This window comes from Pelophylax lessonae, assembly GCF_965119305.1.
Source record: "Pelophylax lessonae genome assembly, chromosome: 4".
Taxonomy (NCBI): Eukaryota; Metazoa; Chordata; class Amphibia; order Anura; family Ranidae; genus Pelophylax; species Pelophylax lessonae.
The window spans coordinates 601601304-601622668 of NC_138771.1; the positions used below are offsets into that span (position 1 = coordinate 601601304).

The 21365-nt window shown below is 43.5% G+C and overlaps 1 protein-coding gene across 2 annotated transcripts in view; it reads left to right on the forward strand.

The window, feature by feature from the left end:
* TSPAN16 (tetraspanin 16) overlaps positions 1-21365 on the forward strand; it is a 48817-nt gene that overhangs the window by 13544 nt on the left and 13908 nt on the right. For both annotated transcript variants that reach the window (XM_082257012.1, XM_082257013.1), the window contains exons 3-4: positions 16274-16339; positions 20278-20484. In XM_082257012.1, coding sequence (XP_082113138.1) covers positions 16283-16339; positions 20278-20484 — 264 coding nt within the window. In that variant the 5' untranslated portion in view covers positions 16274-16282. The remainder of the gene's footprint in view (positions 1-16273; positions 16340-20277; positions 20485-21365) is intronic.

Consider the following 21365-nt stretch of genomic DNA (forward strand, 5'->3'; position numbering starts at 1 on the left):
GCTCGCGCACAAAAAAAAACGTATACGCAAGTCGAGCCGCAAATGAAATCGCTGTTCAAACCACACATGTGAGGTATCGCCGCGATCGCCAGAGCGTGGGCAATAATTAAAAAAAAAGAGCTACACTCTAACTCTAAACTGGTAACCGTTAAATAAATTTAAAGCGTCGCAGATTGAGATCTCTATTGACCGTAGTTTGTCGCCATCCCACGGGGGGGCGCAATTTTAAACCGTAACATGTTTGGTATCTATTTACTCGGCGTGACATCATCTTTCACAATATACAAAAAAAATGGGCTAACTTTACTGTTTAGTATTTTTTAAATGCAGTGAAATGTGATTTTTCAAATTTTTTCCAAAAAAATGGCGTTTTAAAGACCGCTGCGCAAATACCGCGTGACAAAAAATTTTGCAATGACCGACATTTTATTCTCCAGAGTCTTTGCTAAAAAAATATATATAATGTTTGGGGGTTCTAAGTAGTTTTCTAGGAAAAAATACTGGTTTTAACTTGTGAACAAAAAGTGTCCGAAATAGGGCTGGGGCTAAAGTGGTTAAACAGGATCACATTATCTATCTTCACTTCTGTGACAAGGTGAAGCAGCGGCCTTGCCGCACACTAAAGCTAGTTGTCCTCAAGATTGTGCATAGTTCATAGTTGGAGTATTCCACTCATCCCTTCTCCTATCCCAGTTCTAAATGAAAACACAAAACAACCAACATCCCCTGGATTGATTATTGACTGAGCCAAGGACTTTTAATGCTATTTGTCTGCTATCAGTTGCTAAAGGTAACCCAGGGGGATCCAGAAAGTGTGATTCTCAGCAGTCCTCTATGGGGTAGTGCTACACAAAAATAAAGGTGACAGTCCAATGATTAGATTACAGATATACGGGTAAAGGTCTCCATAGACAAAAGGTTAGCATATCCTGATATGACTAATATTGGCCTATTTGGGGGGCCAGTTTTCTACACTGGGTTGGTCGCTTAGTAGTTGGATTTTTATGCAAAGGCAAGCAATCACTTCCAGCGCTATGAGGTCCTCTATGGTGGAAAGCAGCAAGGACAACAGCAATTCCAAAACTGGACAGATGCAGCCCTCCTCAGACGAGGTCATCTGAAATGATACTACAAAAACAATAAAAAGGGAGGCGCACGCGCCTAGTGCATTACTGAAAAATATTTAAATATTAAAATCTATAAAAAATGGCAACTGTCAATTAGCCATGGAACCACATGATGCTAAGCAGTGCGGACACTCATTTCGGGGGCGCACCCCCTTCCTCAGGGCTAACCTACTCTGGACACCTCAAGACAAGCACTTTAAATAAAGGAATCATCCCTAAGAAACCCAACCTCCAAAAAAACCCCACCCCTGAAAAAGGCGGAAAATAAAATAAGTGCATATAGTCACATAATTAAAAGATTAATTAAAAAATTCTAAAATTTTATATATATATACAAACCCGATTCCAAAAAAGTTGGGACACTGTACAAATTGTGAATAAAAACAGAATGCAATGATGTTGAAGTTTCAAATTTCAATATTTTATTCAGAATACAACATAGATGACATATCAAATGTTTAAACTGAGAAAATGTATCATTTTAAGGGAAAAATAAATTGATTTTAAATTTCATGGCATCAACACATCTCAAAAAAGTTGGGACAAGGCCATGTTTACCTCTGTGTGGCATCCCCTCTTCTTTTTATAACAGTCTGCAAACGTCTGGGGACTGAGGAGACAAGTTGCCCAAGTTTAGGAATAGAAATGCTGTCCCATTCTTGTCTAATACAGGCTCCTAGTTGCTCAACTGTCTTAGGTCCTCTTTGTTGCATCTTCCTCTTTATAATGCGCCAAATTTTTCTATGGATGAAAGATCTGGACTGCAGGCTGGCCATTTCAGTACCCGGATCCTTCTTCTACGCAGCCATGATGTTGTAATTGATGCAGTATGTGGTCTGCCATTGTCATGTTGGAAAATGCAAGGTCTTCCCTGAAAGAGACGACATCAGGATGGGAGCATATGTTGTTCTAGAACTTGGATATACCTTTCAGCATTGATGGTGCCTTTCCAGATGTGTAAGTTGCCCATTCCACATGCACTCATGCAACCCCATACCATCAGAGATGCAGGCTTCTGAACTGAGCGCTGATAACAACTTGGGTTGTCCTCTTTAGTCCGGATGATATGGCGTCCCAGTTTTCCAAAAAGAACTTCAAATTTTGATTCGTCTGACCACAGAACAGTTTTCCACTTTGCCACAGTCCATTTTAAATGAGCCTTGGCCCAGAGAAAACGCCTGCGCTTCTGGATCATGTTTAGATTTGGCTTCTTTTTTGGCCTATAGAGTTTTAGCCGGCAACGGTGAATGGCACGGTGGATTGTGTTCACCGATAATGTTCTCTGGAAGTTTTCCTGAGCCCATGTTGTGATTTCCATTACAGTAGCATTCCTGTATGTGATGCAGTGCCGTCTAAGGGCCCGAAGATCACCGCCATCCAGTATGGTTTTCCAGCCTTGACCCTTACGCACAGAGATTGTTCCAGATTCTCTGAATCTTTGGATGATATTATGCACCGTAGATGATGATAACTTCAAACTCTTTGCAAACTCCTTTCTGATATTGCTCCGCTATTTTTCGCCGCAGCATTGGGGGAATTGGTGATCCTCTGCCCATCTTGACTTCTGAGAGACACTGCCACTCTGAGAGGCTCTTTTTATATCCAATCATGTTGCCAATTGACCTAAAAAGATGCAAATTGGTCCTCCAGCTGTTCCTTATATGTACATTTAACTTTTCCGGCCTCTTATTGCTACCTGTCCCAACTTTTTTGGAATGTGTAGCTCTCATGAAATCCAAAATGAGCCAATATTTGGCATGACATTTCAAAATGTCTCACTTTCAACATTTGATATGTTATCTATATTATATTGTGAATAAAATATACGTTTATGAGATTTGTAAATTAGTCCATTCCCTTTTTACTCACAATTTGTACAGTGTCCCAACTTTTTGGAATCGGGTTTGTATATACAGTATATATATATATATATATATATATATATATATATATATATATATATATATATATATATATTTATATGTATGGGGCATTTTTTCCTACCACTCACAGTGACCACTGATGCCAGGATATTTTCTAATGACCACTTTCAGGGAAATTTTATTTCCTCCTTGCTGGGGATTTTCCCTCTTTACTCCCGATTGCTCATTACTCAATAAACATATTGGCTAAAGAGAGACTACTGGTGAGCAGTCATTTGTCCTCTATCTGTTTTTTTTGGGCAAAGCTTCCACGGTTCAGTTCCTTGTTTAACCCCTTTGCTGCCAGGTTCGTACGTCGCACCCTCTCAATTTCTCCGGCTAGCATAGACGGGAAGGAATGTATTGCAATGCGATCTGCATTGCATTACATTCAGTGGAGCCCAGAGGAGAGACATCTAGGGGCTTTTAGACCCCGCATGTCAAATTAAAGAGAACCTGTCACCTAAAAATCATCACATATGAGGCTTTTTTCTAAATGTTCCCTGCGTTATATTTGTATTCTTGTGTAAATTCAAACTCATGCCAGTAAAACCGGATTTTCCTGAAATTTTTTTCCTGGTGTCTCAGAGAGGAAGTGAGGTTCTCCATTCTAATGATTTTATTACTGGCAGAAATTCATTAGCCAATTAAGGTAACGTGTCCATCCAGCTGAAATGCCAGTAGCCAACAGCAAGACAGTATTGCATTAGCAAGAACAAGGACAGGCAAATTACTACAAGTGGGCTCATTACTGTCTAATTAAAAATTAATGCATGGCTGTTAAAACTACCTAAAAAAAGCCCTTTTTTTCAAACTGTAATGAATCAGATTGGGGTGGTGTTGAAGTTATTTGTATAAAAAAAAAAGTCCACGCCAAATATGCAATGCCACTGTGCGCTGTCACTGTGATCATCATACTGTTCCGTAACACCACATTTAGCTTTAACGAAGAAATATAGGCAAAACTTTTTATTTTCATTTTTGGATAGAGTATGGGAGGGTTATAACCCCTGTAAGGCCCCTTTCACACGGGTCAGTTCCATGGACGGAGCCGTTCTGCTGAGCCGGGGATCGATACGCTGATCCCCGCTGAGCAGGCAGATGACAGCTCCGTCTTTGCTCTGTGTCAGATCCCCGCTGTCCTCTATGGGGGAATCGGATGAGAACGGACCGCCTGTCCGTTCTCATCCGATCCCATCCGATCCGATCCGCTGGATGGATGGAAAATAGGGTTTCACGGATGGCAGCGGGTGTCAGCGGACATGTCTCCGCTGACATCCGCTGCCCCATAGGGATGCATGGAGGATCTGATCAGGTCTGCCTAAAAAACTGACAGGCGGATCTGATCGGATTGTTCGTGTGAAAGGGGCCTAAGGTTTATTTTTACCCTCTTTGTCCCAATGGGGAGATTTCCCTTTTACTTTCTGTCCCACAGCCAAAACAGGAAGTGAGAGGAAATCCCTTCAAATTAGGAGGATCTAATGGGGACTCCCAGGTCACCAGAACTAGTGTCCCCATTGAAAGATTTTCCCTCTATTACGTTTCTGGGGACAACTCAACATTTTGGATTTTCTTTTACTTTCACTTTTGATCATTGTAACCACTTGCCGACCGTATAACACAGATATACGGCAGCAAGGCGGCTGGGCTGCGCTAGATCATGTACCTGGTACGTGATCTGACACTTCCAGGTAGGACACACGCGCCTCCGGCAATCTGGATGTGCTGTGATTAAACACAGCAGATGTTAATCACCCGGTGTTGGCCAATGAATAACCGCCGGAACCTGGCGATCGTCATGAATTTACACAGGACAGAGCCCTGCCTATGTAAACAAGTAGTAATAGATTTTCTTTCCCTGCAAAGCATGGAATAAAATCCATTACTTCCCCCAGTAAAAGCACCACCCGCAGTACACCAAAACACTGGCTAGGCACACATTTAACGTTTTGATTTCCCTAGATCAGGGGTCTCCAAACTTTGGCCCTCTAGCTGTTCAGGAACTACAATTCCCATCATGCCAAGTCATGTCTGTGAATGTCAGAGTTTAACAATGTCTCATCAGACATGTCTTTCCGCAACAACTGGAGGGCTGTAGTTTGGAGATCCCTGCTCTAAATGTTTAACCCCTTCCCAGCCAGTGTCATTAGTACTGTGACAGTGCATATTTTTTGCACTGATCAGTGCCACTGGTTCCTATAAAGTGTCAGTTAGTGTCTGATTGTCCACCACAATATGACACTCCCACTATAAGTCGCTGATTGCTGCTATTACTAGTAAAATAAATAAATAAAAATTCCAGTATATATCCCGTAGTTTGTAGACGCTATAATGTTTGCGCAAACCAATCAATATTCTCTGAATGGGACTTTTTTTTTTACCAAAAACATGTAGCAGAATACATATTGTCCTTGTTTTTAAGAGATTATATTTTTTAAATTTTTTATTGGATATGTTTTATAGCAGAAAGTAAAAAAAACATTGTTTTGTTTTTTTTTCAAAATTGTCTGTCTTTTTTAGTTTATAGTGCAAAAAAAAAAAAAAAATGAGGTGATCAAATAACACCAAAAGAAAGCTCTATTTGTGGGGAAAAAACAACATAAATCTTGTTTGGGTACAGCGTCACATAACTGTGCAATTGTCAGTTAAAGTAACGCAGTGCGGCATCGCACAAAATGGCCTGGTCATGAAGGGGGGTAAATCTTCTGGAGGTCAAGTGGTTAAACAGGACAAATAGGGAGAGTGAATTACCCTAACGGGGGCACAGAGAGCAATAACAATTGACAGGTGTACTAATCCATCTCTACTCTAACCAAAACCCCAAAAAAAGTTTTGTCTTTAGTTGTACTTTAAGGCAGCCCTTGTGGAGCAGGCAGAGGTGGACTGGGCCGATAGTTTCCTGGGTGATTGCTTCTGGCCAAAGCAGTGTGGTGGTTTTTACAGGGCATCAGAGCGGCCTGGGCCAGAAGCAATCAGCCAGGGAACTGTCAGGAGGAAGGCGGCAGGATCACACAAAATATTTATCTCCTGAGGTGACACAGCTTGGATTTAGAACACCAGCCGCTATCAAACAAAGTCCGGCCTCCTGGACCGGCTACTTTGATAGACAGCACACTGGTCCAATGCCGCTCCAGGAGGTGGGACTTTGTTTGACAGGGGCCGGCATTTTATATCCAAGCTGTGTTACAGTGGGAGATCCCCACTCTGTGTGATCCAGCTAGCAATCCTCCTGATTCCTCCCTGTGATCCCTGCTGCATTGATGGACACTGATGAGGCTGCACGTATGGGCACTAATAGGCTGCACTGATTGGCACTGATGAGGCTGCACTGATGGGCACTGATGAAGCTGCAGTGATGGGCACTGATAGGCTGCATTGATGGGCACTGATAAGGCTCCAATGATGAGCACTGATAGGCTGCATTGATGGGCATTAATAAGGCTGCACTGATGGCCACTGATGAGGCGGCACTGATAAGCTGCACTGATGGGGCTGCACTGATAAGGCAACACAGATATGCTGCACTGATGGCACTAATAGGCTGCACTGATGGCCATGGATGAGGCTGCACTGATGGCCCAGGATGAGGCGGCACTGATTGCCACTTATGGGGCAGCACTGATGGCCACTGATTAGGCGACAATGATGGGCACTAATAGGCAGCATTGATATGCTGCGCTGATGGGCACTGATGGGGCTGCACTGATGGGCACTAAAAGGCTGCACTGATGGGCACTGATGAGGCAGCACTGGTGGGTACTGAAATGTTGATATGCTGCGCTCATGGGCACTGATGGGGTTGCACTGATGGGCACTGAAAGGCTGCACTGATGGGCACTGATGAGGCAGCACTGATGGGTACTGACATGCTTTTTGTTAATATTGTTAAAGTTGTTGTTAATATTTTTTTTTGTAACTTAAATCAGCATTAAACATTTAGGCCCCTTTCACACGAGCGGACCGTTCAGATCCACCTGTCCATTTTTCAGGCGGATCTGAACGAATGCCCCATGCATCTCTATGGGGCATCGGATGTCAGCGGAGACATGTGCGCTGACATCCGATCCGTCAAATCTGGACAGATGGAAACCCTATTTTCCATCCGTCCAGCAGATCGGATCGGATCGGATAAGAACGGACAGACGGTCCTTTCTCATCCGATTTCCCCATAGAGAACAGCGGGGACCTGACAGCTCTGTCTCCGCACACAGCGCAGAGACAGAGCTGCCATCTGCCTGCTCAGCGGGGGATCGGCAGATCGATCCCCCGCTGAGAAAAACGGAGTCCGCCGACGGAAGTGTGAAAGGGGCCTTTACAGTGTCATTTCATGAGATAATTCACAAGGGTGTGTTTAGGGGTGGAATTATGGGCAGGGCAGGGTAGGGGTTGGGTGGGGCAACTGGTGGGGAGTAACTCCTAAGGCCTGGCTAGTAGCTCAGGACTTGAAATTTTGAGCCTTACTTTAAGGCATGGGTGTCCAGCCTTTTGGCTTCTCTGGGCTTCTCTGAATGTAGAGAAATTTTCTCGGGCCGCATATAAAATATATACTATAGTTAAGGTATTAATAAAACGCCGCCGCGCCCTTCCCGCATTGCCGCGCCCCCCCAGCACTAATTTAACACAAGTAGAGGATGATCCCTTCCGAGGCAGCCTACAGTTAGTTGGAAGCCGCTGTGGCCGTGCCCCGACCCGCCTTCCTTCCTCCCCAGCAAAAGTAAAAAAATGTCAGGGGGCAGTGGGCCGCATTGCCTGCAGTTCCGGGCTGCAGGTTGGACATGCCTGCTTTACGGTATCCCCTATAAGCATGTTATTTGTGTACTTTCAGTGTCACATGGAAATACCGACAATATGCTGCTCTTTTCTTTCCACAAAAGTATGGCTATTAGCCCAAAATGGTCAGAATTTACTAACAGTATTCACTCCCCATACCTTTTAATAAGTTTCACTGCTTGGGTTCTCTGAATTTCAAACAGAATGTCCTGAACCCTTGGCGAATCAAACCTGGGCAGAATTACTCACCCCTAGAATGACGCTGACGTAATGGCGTTAGCAATGTTCTCTACAGTATTATATTCTGGATGCAGGGTGCCATATTTGGGCACCTCCAGGATTGGTCCATTATGCCCTGAGCTCCCAGGAAATAACTTCAATGACTTTCTACTAGTGCTGAACCACAGAGCCATGAATTGGCTTAAATGAATTGGGCTTAAACTTATTGTTAAAATATAACTATACTTTCATTAAAAATTATACTTTTATACTTCTGAATTAATGCCAATATAATGGGTTACTTTTTCCGAAGAGAAGCCATTTTTCCAGTAAGGGCACACAGGCAAAAAATACGCTGCATTCAGATCCATAATGTGTACATTTTATTATGGATATGAACAGAACTGTATGCTATGGTCCCGTGTGCACAGCTACAATAAATGGACAGTTGATTACTGCTGTACACAGTGTAACCCACTTGCGTCCTAGTGACCTAGGATGTTAGGCAGCATGGGCCCTGCAGACAGTGGCTTGTTTTGGTATATACTTAAGCCCCGTACACACGTACCGATCGTCAGCCGAACAATCGGCCGTCTTTTGTCCAGGGCTGTCCTGTCCGCTGAAAAGTGCAAAAGACTGCACACGAATTTTGTCGGCCAACAACAGCCGACTGCAGAAGTGATGTCATGTGATGGTTTACTTTCCGTGTGTTTTTTCTTCTCTGAGCATGCCCAGTATTGCTAATCGGCTGTCTGTCGGCCGAATTCTGTACTGACTGCCGAACAATCGGCCGTTCTGTTGTCGGCGTACAAAAATTTTAATGCCTGTACGACAGATTCTGTTCGGGCGAAAATGCGCTGTCGGCTGTCGGAAGCATCATACTAACAAGCCGACAATCGGCCGATCGTTCGGCGGTCGAATATTTACGGCCGACAATCGCTACGTGTGTACGGGGCTTTAGGCATGTGAAGGAAAAACATTTTCATTGTATGGTATATTTTTTTCACGTTTTTTTTTACTTTTTTTTTCTGCGCTGTCCATCCTCTCTCTTTTTATGTTTGTTTTTTCTTCTGATCTTTTATGATGTATCTTGCTGAGAGAATTATCAAATGTGTCATAAGTAATTTTACTTTTGATTGTAGGATGGACAAATATGGAAGTAGTGGGTATAATAACAATGATCTCTAGCAGTCTCTTGTAGTGTTTGTCCTGTCTATGACTGTATCCCGAAACATGTCCCCAGTCTCCAACTAACTTCCATAGCAGGCTTGCAATCCCTGACCATCTCCTGTACCATGTGTTCAGTCTGACCATCTCCTATATCATGTCTGCAGTCTCTGGCTATCTCATGTGCCAAGTCTGCAGTCTCTGACCATCTCCTGTTCCATGTCTGCAGTCTCTGGCTATCTCATGTGCCAAGTCTGCAGTCTCTGACCATCTCCTGTTCCATGTCTGCAGTCTCTGGCCATCTCCTGTACCATGTCTAGAGTGTCTGACTACTCCTGTTTCACATTTGCAGTCTATGGCTATCTTATGGGCCAAGTCTGCAGTCTCTGACCATCTCCTGTACCATGTATGCAGTCTCTGGCTATCTCGCGTGCCAAGTCTGCAGTCTCTGACCATCTCCTGTACCATGTATGCAGTCTCTGGCTATCTCATGTGCCAAGTCTGCAGTCTCTGACCATCTCCTGTACCATGTATGCAGTCTCTGGCTATCTCATGTGCCAAGTCTGCAGTCTCTAAACCATCTCCTGTACCATTTCTGCAGTCTCTGGCTATCGTATGGGCCAAGTCTGCAGTCTCTGACCATCTCCTGTACCATGTCTAGAGTATCTGACCATCTCCTGTTCCACATCTGCAGTCTCTGGCTATCTTATGTGCCAAGTCTGCAGTATCTGACCATTTCCTGTACCATGTATTAAGGTCTCTGGCTATCTCATATACTAAGTCTGCAGTCTCTGACTATCTCCTCTACCATGTCTGCAGTCTCTGACTATCTCATGTGCCAAGTCTGCAGTCTCTAACCATCTCCTCTATCATGTCTGCAATTTCTGACCATCTACTGTACCATGTCTGCAGTCTCTGACCATATCCCATACTATGTCTGCAGTCTTCGATTATCTCCTGTACCATGTCTGCAGTCTCTAACCATCTCCTGTACAATGTCTGCAGTCTCTGACCACCTCCTATACCATGTTTGCAGTCTCTGACTATCTCTTATACCATGTCTGCAGTCTATGACCATCACCTGTACCAAGTTTGCAGTCTCTAACCATCTCCTGTACCATGTCTGCAATTTCTGACCATCTCTTATAGCATGTGTGTAGGCTCTGAATATCTTCTGTTGCATACCTGCAGTCTCTATAACAGGGGTCTCAAACTGGTGGCCTTCCAGCTGTTGCAGAACTACAATTCCCATGAGGCATTGTAAGGCTGACAGTTACAAGCATGACTCCCATAGGCAGAGGCATGATGGGACTTGTAGTTCTGCAACAGCAGGAGGGCCACCAGTTTGAGACCCCTGCTCTATAGCATTGCATTCACTGAAAATGATGTGCGGCCCGTTGGTAATGTCAGGGGCAGCACTTGAGGTCCCCTATATCAGGTAAGTTGATCACCACTGATTTTGGTTGTATGAGACAACATTTTTTTTTTGTGAATGGTATAGCACTGACAGTAGGCATCGGGCATTTGCTCTTTTGCCTACGTCCCTTTGCTCATTCATTTACAGTGCTGTGTGGCTTGCAAGAGTGCAACCAAATTAGCAGAGGTGCAAGCTCTCACCAATAAGACTTCTTGTTCCTAGACCTCTGATGACATCCGTGTAATACAGTGATCACACTCAGGAGTGGATAGGATTTGCCTTTGATGTCAAACTTCTGACAGATACCTATAACGAGATTTCTGCTCACTTGCTGTTGTGTTTTTCATATAATTTACAGAAAAATTATTTTTAGGTTAGGTCATTGTGCCCAGACATATGTACGGTTTCGGTTATACAAACACCGTCCCAAGTTAACAGGTAGCACTGGATTTAGTTTTGTATAATTAGATAACAATTTGCATTTCAATAATATTCCATCCTTTCTGATTTTAATTAGTAGGGTATGACATATCTCCATGTACAGACAGCAGTACAATGGCTCAGTCATACAGAAAAACCATGACTTTTCCTACTATGGTTGGTTACTTAGTCATGTAATAAAGAAAATAGTACAAGCAACTCTCTTACTTATTAATTCCTGAGAGTTACATATATACTGAACTGTACAAAGAACGTCTACGGAATAAACTGTTAGATTTTGTTCATATGTGCAGCTAGGGGGCGTTAAAACCAGGCAGTTGAACTGTAATTTTAACACCCCCCATCTCCTCCCCCTAAAATGCCTGTCTGAACCAGGGCATGCAGCCGCTCAGATCTGTACACATGCTGTGGTTGCGATGCTGTGCTCAGGGCCGGGACAAGGGCTGGGCAGAAGGGGTTGCTGCCCTGGGTGCAGCTTGTATTGTAGAAATTGGGGCAAAGCAAGTTCTTTCTACCATAAAGCCAACAAGAGAAGTGACAGTGGCATCACTACTTCTGGAAGTGGCAAGAAGAGGAGGAGAGAGCCGGGAGGAGGTTCAGGCTGTGCTCTCTCACTCTCCTCCTCATAGGTTCACGGGGGGTGGGCACAATTTGGCATCTTTGCCCTGGGCACTGGATGATCTTGTCCTTGCACTGGCTGTGCTTCAGGGTCATGGCAAAAATTAAACAGCATGTCACATTCAGCAGACATTACCACCGCTAAACGCAACCAATACAAGTCAATAGAGTCACCTTCAGAATCAAAGGATCACGGCCCGCTAGTGCAGCAATTACAGGCTTAAATCAGGGGGTTAGGAGACAGCCATCAGGCTCCTCTCACTGTCAGTGTCACTGGTTCCTAGCAGGCTGTCCTTATCAACCAGTGACAAGTGGGGAGGTGAATGGATAGCAGCAGCAAATATGTCACTTACTACACAGTGTACAGAGACAGGCACTCTACCTATCTCTATAGGCCAACCATCAATTGATCCTCATTACCTCCAGTTTTGTTATCTAATGAATTTTGTGCAGTAATAGTGCTTTGTAAAAATGACACTTTTAAGAACTTCCTAAATCTGCCGCACACGATGGTAAAGATACTGAAATGGGCAGCAGGGACTTTTGCATTTGACAAAGACTATTTTAAAGGGCCATACTACCAGAAAGATTTCCTTAGGACTTTATTGAATTCCCCCCAATATCTTTATTACTATTTATCTAAAAACAATTCTGCATATGAACCTACAAAATGTACATACAAATAAAATATAAAACATAGGTTCCTTACATTAAAGTGGAGTTCCGCCTCCCCTCCAAAAATGAAAAGTCAGCAGCTACACATACTGTACATATACTGTAGCTGCTGACTTTTAATATTAGGACACTTACCTGTCCTGGAGTCCAGCGATGTCAGCACCGCAGCCGATGTTTCCATTGGCTGTCGGGTGATCCCACCGCCATTGCCAGTCGGGGAACCCGGCAGGTTCCTACTGCGCATGCGCGAAGCCCACTGCGCATTCGGATTGGCTTGGCGGCGGAGGGTAGGAGGAGGGGTCCTCACTTCACCGCGGCGCCGTTCCCGGAAGTGGGGAAGTGTACCTGTCAAAAACAGGTACCAGTTACCCCCTCCCCCCCTGAAAGGTGCCAAATATGGCACCGGGGGGGGGAGGAAGCAAATGAGCAGATGTTCCACATTTGGGTGGAACTCCGCTTTAAGTTCCTGCACATTTTGAAAGTTTAAATGCAGAATAGTGTTAAGGCTATGATCTGCATGTAGGGCAGGCCATTTGTTTCAATAGGCTGCCCTACCTGCAGAAACACAGGGAAAGAAGTCCCTAGCCCCTTTTTCATGCCGCATGCAATCACGTGGCACATGTGAAAACATGGACGTTTTGCTAATGCATGGGGGTGACATTAAGTATTAAGAATTCATTGTACCCCTGTGTGCTTTGCTACGTTTTTCTTGCAGGTTGGGAATGCACACGATTGTGCCCGTTTTCGACATGCAATAATGTGAACCTAGCCTTAGATGAGAGGAATTATAAATGTTTATTAGTAGTGTACTTGGAACTAAAAATCCTACTGGTTACTCATCCACTCTGTTCTACTAGTGGTTAAATATTATGGACTCATGAGCAATGGTTCTAGTTTCAAGCTCTGATGGGTTTAAATAAAGGAACAGTCCGTCTTTTAGATATTTCAGTTGGTGGTGTGCATGTTTGCTGCATATTTCTAAGGCTCTCAAGTGGTAAAATATTCTCATAAAAGTTCCCAGCTCTGTCCACCCTCTATGGCTATTGTGAGGAGCCCACCTATCTACAATAGCATCCAACAGTAACTTCAACAAGAGAAATTCTGGAGCTACTGGAGTCCCTAGATATACAGTAAATTAGCGGGTGATTAAAACTTTTTCCAACCATAACAGGGATATCAGTTTTTGGAGAATTAATCCTTTCGTAATGCCTTATAAGAGCACCCTTGCACCCTTGTAATATACTGTAAATCCTCTTATTAGATCCATTGATTTTTCATTTTTTCATAACAGGCTGACAACAGTGTTTGTTCCATAGTGAATTCTCTGTAGTGTTGTCATTGTGTGAACAAAGTTGTTTTAGATGGACATGCAATTTTAAATAGACTTAAGGGAAGTGGCAAATAAAAAGGTCCAGATCCATCCAACGCTTTTTAACCTCTTGCCGACTGCCCTCCATAGTATTACTGCGGCCTGGCGGCTCGGCTGCGCAAAACCACGTAGTACTACCTGATTTCAGGCACGAGGTCTGGGCGGGAGCCTCGGTTCTCTCCCTCTTCTCCCCGCGGGGCTGGCATCACAAGTGTGGGCACCTGTCTGTGACAGCTTGGCGCCTTCACAGCCGGTTGCGCACTGGGCATGCCCGAGTCGTGCTGCACTTCCTTGGTGGCCGAGCAATCTTCTGGGACCTGTGACGTGTCCCAGAAGATTGCAGGGGGGAAGGGGGGAGAGGAGAACTTGCGCTTGAGCCGCCTAGGCGGGCTGAGCGGAAGTGGGAGCGGGTACTTGTCAAAATTAGTCCCCCCCCCCCCCCAAAAAAAATAGGGGTCAGGAGCACTTAACCTTCCTAGCGGGATTCCCGAGCGTGGCTCGGGGTTAAATTTCAGAGCCAAAAGCGGTAACCCCGAGCCACACTCGGGGTACCGCTAGGAAGATCGCTAGATCCTGAAAGCGGGGTTACTTACCTTGTCACCGGGATCCAGCGATGTATCCTGGCGGTGTCTGGCGGCGGATCTTCCTCCCGATCCTCTCCGTGCCCCGGCTTCCGTCTCCTGCGACGTGACGTTCCCAGGGGGGTGGAACCGGCGGCAAATTCAAATGTAAAACACACCAAACACACTGATACAATGCAAAATAAAAAAAATCACATTAGTTTGCCCCCCAGTGCCCTTTCCTGCAGTTTTACTGTACTTTTTATGTATATATATATATATATATATATGTATATATATATATATATATATAATATATGTATATATATATATATATATATATATACAGTATATATATATGTATACATACATACATACATACTTTAACTTATTTATAGTTTTTTATTATATTATAATTTATGATTTTGTGTTTCAAACTTTATCATACCCGAGATGTATAAAGAAGAATGCACAGTAAAAAAAAATCATATGTAAATAGTTGGTTTGGGCTGCTCATTTTTAAGAATTACATCCAAAATAATGGTACCGCTTTCAGCACCTAAAATCCGAAAAAATCATACCGCCAGGGAAGTTAAAGCAGAATTTCAACTTTTGGGTGGAACTCTGCTTTAATTGCATTGTTTATGGCAGTGCGGCCATCCTTTGTTTTTATCTACATGGTTCTGCAGCAGTGACGGGTGTGCACCCCATTTAGGGAGCTGTTTACTTGAATTGCGGCCTTGCCTACCCACCTGAAGCAGCTGAATGTGAAGAAAAATGTAAAAAAAAATAAAGTGAAATTAAAAAAATGAATATACCACTAAAGATTGTAATTACAGATATTATCCCCACTCAGTTACCAGCATACAATATTTTTTTTAACCACTTTACCACCGGAGGATTTTCCTGCTAAAAGACCAGGGTTTTTTTTGCGATTTTTTACTGCGTGAATTTAACGGACAATTGCGCGGTCGTGCGACGCTGTACCTAAACGAATTTCACGTCCTTTTTTTCCCACAAACAGAGCTTTCTTTTGATGGTATTTGATCACCTGTGCGATTTTTTGATCACGCGCTATAAACAAAAAAAGAGAGTAATTTTTGCAAAAACAACAATATTTTTCACTTTTTTTTATATGAAATTCCCCCAAAAAAAAATTTAAAAATCAAAATTTTTTAACATTTTCGGCCAATTTGTTTTACGCTACCTATGTTTGGTAAAAAAAAACGCAAAAAGCGTATTTTGATTGGTTTGCGCAAAAGTTATCGCGTTTACTAACAAAGGGAAAGATTTTTGTCATTTTTGGTGTTTTTTTTTTAACGAGTAATGGCGGCGATCTGTGATTTTTTTTTGCGGTACTGCGACATTGCGGTGGACAGATCGGACCCTTGACTGACATTTTTGACACTTTTGGGGGTACCAGTGACATTACTGCAGTAATCAGTGCTGTACATATGCACTGTTACTGCAAAAATGACACTGGCAGGGAAGGGGTTAACAGTATTGGACAGGGAGGGGTTAAGTGTGTCCTAGGGGCGTGATTCTAACTGTGCAGGGACAGGTCTACTAGTGTAAAAACAAAGATCAACAGTTCTACATAGTAGAACTGTCTGATCTTCACTTTTACACAGGGAGAACTGACAGGCGGCTTGTTTACATAAGCCGCTCTGTCTTTCTCCCGCTGTACCGGCGATCGTAGTGTGACCGGCGGACATCGGGTCCGCCAGTCACACTCCCGCTCTCCTCCGTGAACGAGCCTCGGCGGGCGCGCGCCTCAGCGGGCGCGCGCCCGCCCGCTATTGGCTCTAGAAGGAGTGACAGGCAAGCGACGTAGACCTACATCACTCTGCCTGGCCGGGGCCGACTGCCGCAGTAAATATACTGTGCGCAGTCGGCAACCGGTTAAAGGCAGAACAAGGTGCCCGCCTAATACAAAAACATCAGGGTGCTGAATTTAATTATGCATTTATTTATTTTTTCTTTTCCAGGTCGCAAAAATGAGTTGCTTTTCATTCTTAAAAACAATGATGTTCATCTTCAATGGCATAATATTTGTAAGTATAGAAACTTCTAGTGTTAGTCTGTAATTTCTCTAATCAAGAGCACTAATTTTATATCCATTTACTCTAAATTAATGTACAATAAGGGTTCAGCTAAACTTGCTTAGATCCAACTGCCGTCTAAAATGGTCTCTGCCAACCTTGCAAACCAAAAGTTCATGGATATTTGACCATCGGGTCTCCACAAACTTGAAGGACATCTTATTTTAGAACCATGGGCATTAATATAGAGTTTCTGTCTTAAATTGTTACTAAACCCAGGAGCCTGCATTCACTATATCTGATCTCCCACAGTACACAGAACATGGAAATGCAATTATTTTACTCAATATAAACTGCTAAATACCTTTTCTCATCTGCAGTACTATAGCAGTCTTATGACTTCTATCAGTGTCTGGTCGAGTACTGGTTAAAGCTTGTAGGAGGTGTTTTCATTATCCTTTGATGACTGTCCTTTGAGGCTGCATGGCCCTCTGTCTGGACACTGCTGATTGGCCCTATGTTGATCACATGCACCCTCCCAAAAAAGAAACAACTCTGTAGCAATACACACCAAGCTGAGCATGTGCAGAGTGCCTCCAAGGCTCTGTTCTATCAGCAGATGGATTGGGGACAGTAAAAGAAGGGAAAAATCAGAGAAGACAGGATCAAACAGCTTTTTTAAACAATGAAGAGGATTAACCCCTTAGGTCCCACATTGAGTATAACAAGCATGCTTTACTGCATATACAGACTGATTTTACTGTTGTGGGTTTAGTAACACTTTAAACCGGCCTTGGACGAATGAATCCTGCTGAACCAGGCAAGATTCGAACCATGTATGGGCAGGCTGAATGTACCCAGGAGGGTACAATCAGCCTGCATGATTTTTCATGTGATTATTGCAAGTAGCTAGCAATAATTAATGTCTTCTCCCGGTGGGGATGGCTTCCCCTGCCTCCCTACTGGGAGAACACAATGGCTCGGCTGGAGGGATTCCACCATCAACACTGTCTGTGTTGATGGGGGAATCAACCCCAAGGTTGCAGGAAAGAAATTTGCTCTATCTATGGCTGGCTTTACCACTTTAGGCCTATAACAGCCTTAACTCTCTGGGAAGGTTTTCCACAAGATTGTAGAGTGTGTTTGTGGGAATTTGTGCTCATTCAGTCAGAAGAACATTTGTGAGGTCAGGTACTGATGTTGACTGAGAAGACCTGGCTCACAATCTGCATTACAATTCATCCCAGAGGAGTTCAATAGGTTTGAGGTCAGGGCTTCTTGGTTCCTCTACACCAGACTTGTCAAACCATGTCTTTATGAAACTTGCTTTGTACACAGGAGCACAGTCATGCTAGAACAGAAGAGGTTCTTAACCATATTGTTACCACAAGGCTAAAGATACGTTGTACACATTTTTCTAAAATGTCTGATGTGTGTGATAGCACTGGACCACTGGAAATGGAAGTTGACTCCAATGGATTTACCATAATGAAGGCCCCTTGAACCGCCTTTAGGGAAAGGGAGCCTTGGCTGCTGGAAGAATGGCATCACTGTGGGTGTGAACCTAAAAGAGAAATTAAGTAGCTCCCTTGGGATTGGCTACAAAGACCTGAGGTGACTGGGTGGAGCCTGAACTCTAGGAAAAGGCTACGCTGGGACACATCCAACTGCTCTGAGGAGATTCAGCTGTTACAAGAGTTGCCCCCCACCCGTTGTGATGTTTTGTCACAGCTTTATTGGCGGTTTTGACCTTGTCAGCAATTGGTTTTGCTTTATGGGCTATGCCCTCAAGTTAAATTCTGGGGTCAGTCTAATGTCTGTCTGGCACTGATGGTAAGGACAGGCCTCTTAGACTATGTAAGTTTATGTTTTATGGGTGCTCACGGTAGAACTGTGACTGGCATTGTCGGGTGCTCACAGTATAACCGTGACTGGCACTGTTGTTTTGTACATTTGAAAAGTTGTTACTTTTGCAAAGTTCAATAAAGCTGTGGCCTTGCCCTATTTCCAACTTAATCAGCTTCTGTGTCGTTTTGGGGGGCAAGGTATTGGTTTATTAGCTGCTCATAAATGAGCCTATGCTTCTCAGCAGTCAAGTGATTTTTCTTTCAAAGAAGCAGATCCGTGATTGAGCTACATAGTATAAGTGGGCCCTATTTTGGTCCTAGGCTGCTGTCTCTCTTATAGCGACAAAGGAAGCGCTCGCCAGAGGGTAAATTCTTAGATGTGTACTAAAGAGCGTCTGAGAAAAGTTCATCTCACCTAAAAGCCTTATAAAACATTTAATGTTTAGGAGCATCAAATACCTCCAACCTGTTTTGAAAGAAAAGGACCCTATTTTTCCCCAAAACAGGTTGGCTGTATTTGTTGCTCCTAACCATTAATTGTTTCAAAAAGGCTCTCAAGTGAGATGAACTTTTTTCAGGTAAGTACACACCTAAGAATTTACCAATTGTCTAAAATATCTTTTAGGCCCGGTTCACACTGGTGCCACATGCGCTCTGACTTTGAGTGCAATGGAACCGTTCTAATAGGAGTGACTTGAGTAACTTAGAAAAAGGTTCGTGCGCTACTTTTGGTGGGACTTCTTCATGACTTGCATTGGCTTCTGTTAAAGCGGAGTTCCACCCTAAATTTATACTTACCTCCATCTTCTCGCTCCGGGTCACCTGAAAAACAAATGGATAATCGCAATTTTTTTTTTTACTTACCTCGTATAGAAGAAAATATACTTACCTTACTTCCTTCTTCCTCCCCTCGGCGGGCCACGGCGATTCGTCACTTCCTGGCTTTGCAATGATTCCTGGGAGCTGAATGTCATCGCTTCCAGGAATCAATGCGCCTGCACCGGCCCCGACGTCAGTTCCGGTGCGCGCGCGTCATTCCCTTCTAAACAGCTTCTGGGCATGCCCAGAAGCTGTAGAGGGATAACGCGCGCACCGGAAGTGACGACGGGGCCGGTGCAGTGCGTCGTGGGACCGAAGAAGACGGAAGAGGACGCAGAAGAGGATCGCGCTGGCTTCAAGCTGCCCACACCTGAGATGGCAGCGCTGGACAATACTTTTTCAAGGTAAGTATTTCTCCTAAAAGGTAAGTGCAACCCAGGACAGATCAGAGGCTAGCCATTGTGGAATGTACTAGCCCTGACTGTCCCGGGGGTATTTTTATTAAAAAAAGTATTCCCAGGGTGGAGCAGTCTTATACAAGTCGTGCTGAAATCGTGCTGGGATGATGGCTTCAAAGTCACACAAACGTTGCACGATTTTGAATTTGCGGCAGTGGGAACCAGGCCTTATACTGTAGTAAACCACCTAAACTTAATCATTTGGAGGGGATGTCCCCATAGTTTTGGCCATATAACGTATCTTTGAAGCCTCCAGCCGAGTGCATTCAATCTCCATACACTTTTCCCTTTAAGAAATATACAAAATAAAGATTGTTTGTGGTGCATATGCACTAAAAGACACAAATATGCATAAATGTGTTTCTGTGTGTTTACCATGCCTTTCAATTATCCATGCTTGATAAGATCAAATAAAAAAAATTTAACTAGTCCCATAGTATTCAATGACATTTCTACTGCAAATGCAATACAGTGTATGCGTTTATCTGTAGGAAGAAATTCAAGTGTAAATGTAACCTCAATTAGAGAGAGAGAGTCTGAAACCAAGGAGCTTCTGCTCACTTAGGAGAAACCACAATGCTTTGTGACACCAGTGTCATGGGTACACCCTGTAATACATGTTTATTTGTAAAATAACGATTTTATATAAATATTAAAAAAATATGTAAACATCAGTTTGCCTAAAACGGTTACCCTTTAAAAACATAGTACGATGCAAATGCGAAGAAAGATTTGGCCACAAGCCTGGCCAGAATTACCTTATGTCTATGAGTAGCCCAAGGGCAAGAAATGATATAGAAATTAACTTGTTTTTCTGTCTGTGCAGCTTGGTGGCATTGCCATACTGGGCATCGGCATCTGGGTGAAGGTGGATGGAGGGTCTTTCTTGAAGATTCTTGGCACAGCGGCTCCGCAACTCATGCAGGTGGTGAATGTGGGTTACCTGTGCATGGCAGTGGGAGGATTCCTCATGGTAATGGGTTTTCTTGGCTGCTGTGGAGCTATGAAAGAGAGTCGCTGCATGTTAATGATTGTAAGTAACATATTTATATAATTTTTATAACACTGTAGTTCCACTCTACAGCTTATTCAACGTTAGTAAACCGCTGCAATGAAAAAAAAAATTTCCCCTGTAAAATAATAGCATAATGTGCTAGTATGCATCGCATACTAGCACATTATGAAATACTTACCTTAAAAAGAAGCCCTCCAGCGGCGCGCTATCACCATTGAGAGGGCTTCCGTCTTCCCCCGTCTTCCTTCTGGGTTCGTGGACTCCGGCTGTGTGAGTGACCGGAACTGCAATGATGTTACGTCATGTGCACGGGAGCCCTCAGTTACAGAACGGTGCTCCGAAGGTCCAGTACGATATGCCGGACCTTCAGAGCGCATGTGTCAGTGGCGTCAATGGTCAAGGGTAATTATCTCCTAAAAGGGGCACGTTTAGGAGACATTTAATTTACCTACAGGTAAGCCTTATTATAGGCTTACCTGTAGGTAAAAATCACAAAGCTGACTCTACTATCGCTCTAATCTAAATATAACTACGGTATTTTCTATAACCTCTCTTGTTAAATATATACCTTGTTCCCATACCCATTTCTTTTACTCATTATATCTCCCAAGTCTAACCCTTGCTTTAGCTCTTTATGACACCCCCTTTAACCATGCCTTACATTCTACATATCCCCTTCTACTCCTGCTATTTTTGCTATTTATAACCGCTCTCTATAACCCTATCTATAACTTGCTTATTACTAATTGTAACCCCTCTGTATAACCTCTCCTATAACTTCTTATGACACCTATAACCCTCCCTATTACTAATTATAAATGCCCCCTATAACACTCCTATTACTAATTATACCCCCTTCCTATTACCTGTTCATGATTTATTAATAACCTCTCCCTATA